Below are 3,695 nucleotides of genomic sequence, written 5' to 3'. Positions count from 1 at the left end.
TCACCCAAGTATATCAAACACTTAGGGTAGAAAATAAATTTATTCTTCACAGCTAAAAACTCAACCTTTTGCATTTTTTACTTTTCTACTAATCTAATTTCGTAGGGTGTACGTGTAAGCCAGTGCAAACCTCGCCTCCCATGGTAGTGTGCAATGCGGCGAGCCTGGGCGTGGACCTCCATGATGCCCGGGTCCTCCTGTGGGCGCTGGGTGCTGGGTGCCAGGTGCCGGGTCCTCCTGTGGGTGCCAGGTGTTGGGTCCTCCTGTGGGTGCCGGGGGCTGGGTGCTGGGTGCCGGTTCCTCCTGTGGGTGCCGGGTGCTGGGTGCCGGGGGCTGGGTGCCAGGTGCTAGGTCCTCCTGTGGGTGCCAGGTGCCGGGTCCTCCTGTGGGTGCCGGGGGCTGGGTCCCAGATACTGGGTCCTCCTGTGGGTGCCAGGTGCCGGGTCCTCCTGTGGGTGCCAGGTGTTGGGTCCTCCTGTGGGTGCCGGGTGCTGGGTGCCGGGGGCTGGGTGCCAGGTGCTAGGTCCTCCTGTGGGTGCCAGGTGCCAGGTCCTCTTGTGGGTGCCGGGGGCTGGGTCCCAGATACTGGGTCCTCCTGTGGGTGCCAGGTGCTGGGTCCTCCTGTGGGTTCCGGGGGTTGGGTCCCAGATACTGGGTCCTCCTGTGGGTGCCAGGTGCCGGGTCCTCCTGTGAGTTCCGGGGGCTGGGTGCTGGGTGCCGGGTCCTCCTGTGGGTGCCGGGTGCTGGGTGCCGGGGGCTGGGTGCCAGGTGCCGGGTCCTCCTGTGGGTGCCAGGGGCTGGGTGCCAGGTGTTGGGTCCTCCTGTGGGTGCTGGGGGCTGAGTGCCGGGTGCCGGGTCCTCCTGTGGGTGCTGGGTGCCGGGTCCTCCTGTGGGTGCCGGGTGCTGGGTGCCGGGGGCTGGGTGCCAGGTGCCGGGTCCTCCTGTGGCTGCCAGGGGCTGGGTGCCAGGTGCTGGGTCCTCCTGTGGGTGCCAGGTGCCGGGTCCTCCTGTGGGTGCCAGGGGCTGGGTGCCAGGTGTTGGGTCCTCCTGTGGGTGCCGGGGGCTGGGTGCTGGGTGCCGGTTCCTCCTGTGGGTGCCGGGGGCTGGGTGCCAGGTGCTAGGTCCTCCTGTGGGTGCCAGGTGCCGGGTCCTCCTGTGGGTGCCAGGGGCTGGGTCCTCCTGTGGGTGCCAGGTGCCGGGTCCTCCTGTGGGTGCCAGGGGCTGGGTCCTCCTGTGGGTGCCAGGTGCCGGGTCCTCCTGTGGGTGCCAGGGGCTGGGTGCCAGGTGTTGGGTCCTCCTGTGGGTGCTGGGGGCTGAGTGCCGGGTGCCGGGTCCTCCTGTGGGTGCTGGGTGCCGGGTCCTGGATGCCAGCGAAGAGACAGCACAGACATGCCTGCTGTCCGCATGGGCTCACGATTGCTGGCTGGCCCCCGGAAGGCGGTAACGAAGAAAGGGGTCCTGAATCCACCCTACCGTGCAGAAAGTGACCACGTGCCACACGCCCACGAAATAAAAGGGAAGGAACTGTGGACGTGGGGTCAGGGGGCGCTGAGCAGGGCCGTGCACAGCGCGCACATGGGGCTGGCGGTAGGCACAGGCAGACCATGAGTTTGGGGTGGGCGTGTTTTAGGAAAATCCGTACTTCGTGTGCTCAGGGTAACAACCCACGCGACTGCGAAATCCCCAGGCAGCCTGATTTCATTCTGTAGTTAACTCCACGTCCTTTCACAACAAAATGCTTTCCCGGACTGTCTGGGTCACAGCGCATGACAGGCCCTCTGCCTTCCGTGTCTCCCTGTCACAGCGGCTCGGCGGACGGCCACGAAGACGGTGGGCAGGGGGCCTGGAACACAGCCGGGAAGCCAGTGTTCGAGGCCGGAGGGTCAGAGGAGGTGTGTGTCCGACCGAACAGATGCTGGAAACGTGCCCCAGTCACAGGAGACCGTCCCTCTGTAAACGATGGGCGCTCCTAACATAAGAGCCACGAGGACAGCAGAAACCACACAGTGTCACGAAGCAGACGCGGCCTCGGACCCTCCTGTGCCTCTACCAGCGAGGGCGCTTGCCTAGGACCCCTTCGTGCAGAATCTCTTACAAACTGGAATGCTGCTATTTTATGGAGCTTTAAGTCTGGTGGATCAGAAGACATTTAGACTTTCTGGAAGTTTCTGCTCACGTAACAAATGGGACTGAAATACGTGAAGGCTGCCATTTCGTACTGTGCACTGATTTTTGAAAATTATCTTACTGTTCTAAAAATATTCCTGATGTGTATGTTCTAAAAAGGTATTACTCTTTGGATAAACCGGCTAAAATCATGTTCATTGTTCACAGATCTTTGTAGCAGAACCAGCTTAAAGAATTCGCCGGCTCCTTCAACCAGACACAGAACAGGAGATTGTCTTTACCCGCTAACGATGCACAGGAACCACGGGGAAACTTCCATCTATGTGATGTCGCAAAAATTGTAGGGTTGCACTTATTTCGAAGGTCACATTTTAGCAATTTTTATGTTACATTTTTACACATGAAATCAATGGAATAAGTAAATACTACAGATCTATTTTGAAAAATATTTGCCTCAGTGATTATAATCTGCGCATTATAAAACTTCCACATGATGGGGCGCCTGGGTGGCTCAGTCGGTTGAGTGTCCAACTCTTGATCTTAGCTCCAGTCATGACCTCAGGGTTACGGGATCGAGTCCTGCGTGGGGCTCTGTGCTGACAGCACAGAGTCTGTTTGAGATTCTCTCTCCTTCTGCCCCTCTCCGCCACTCGCTCTGGGCACTTTACCATACATAAAATAGCGAAACTAAATGTTATGTTTTGGTGAAAACACAACTCAAAAGTGGAATTTGCATTTAGGAAAACACAACATTAAATTCTATTTCCTTTAGTTGGGCTGCACGGGGTCCTTCCTGACGTCCCCGCAGAACGCACCGCCAGCGTAGGCGTTCAGGCCATGGGAGAGGGTACCGCATTCTGTGCTCACTGCCACCGTTCTGTCCGCACACATCGCTCCAGAAGTAACTCTCCCGTCTCATCCTTTCTGTGTGTCCAGGAGCCTGATGACTCGGCCAGGTCATTCCCTGCCGCCCTGCAGCCTAGACGCGCTGTCCCCGCAGACGGATCCCCACACAAAGCCAGGGACCGGCGGTGCTCTCCCCGTTGCAAGAACTGTCCCCCCTCCTGCTCTCGGGGTCACCTCTCGGCACAGCATTCCATCACAGCAGCCCACGCTCGTCTTCCTCCAACACACGTCCAAAACCGCGCCTCTTAAAAGACCTTCGGAGGATAATTTGGAAAAGAGGATGTGTTTGCCAAGAGAGAGAGGAGTTCAGGGCTTGGTAAACAGCTGAAGAGAGAGACGATCTTACTGCGGGTGGGCCCAGCTTCCCTCACAAAGTCCCAGTGGAAAACTCAAAGGCCGCACGGGGCACAACTACGTCCCGAATCCCAGGGCTCTCTGCACTCTGCTCCGGGCAACAAAATGACGTAAGGGAGCCAAAATTAAACGTTACCTTTCCTCTACTGCCGAGGCCCTTTGATTATTTTCGTAACATGCAAATCGCATCTTTAAAACTCAACGTGCATAATCACCTGAGAGTGCCTGTAAGAATCCAACTCATTAATTACATTAAAATTTATTCCATTAATTAAAGCCAACTCACTGCAATTAGAAGCCTGCAAATG

The 3,695-nt window shown here is 57.5% G+C and overlaps 1 protein-coding gene across 1 annotated transcript; it reads right to left on the bottom strand.

Annotated features, from left to right (window-relative positions):
* Nucleotides 1-347: 347 nt before the first annotated feature.
* LOC115518050 (splicing factor 3A subunit 2-like) lies at nucleotides 348-1,391 on the bottom strand. The gene has a single exon (XM_030321236.1). The coding sequence runs from the start codon at nucleotides 1,389-1,391 to the stop codon at nucleotides 348-350; it is 1,044 nt and encodes a 347-aa protein (XP_030177096.1).
* Nucleotides 1,392-3,695: the final 2,304 nt, after the last annotated feature.

This window comes from Lynx canadensis, chromosome B4 (genome assembly GCF_007474595.2).
Source record: "Lynx canadensis isolate LIC74 chromosome B4, mLynCan4.pri.v2, whole genome shotgun sequence".
NCBI classification, from domain to species: domain Eukaryota; kingdom Metazoa; phylum Chordata; class Mammalia; order Carnivora; family Felidae; genus Lynx; species Lynx canadensis.
Note: the sequence above shows the minus strand (reverse complement) of the source record. Positions and strands in the feature narration are given on the sequence as shown.

Bases quoted from the DNA above. Each gene is read 5' to 3' on its own strand.
- LOC115518050 (XM_030321236.1), bottom strand. From the start codon at position 1,391: ATGTCTGTGCTGTCTCTTCGCTGGCATCCAGGACCCGGCACCCAGCAC.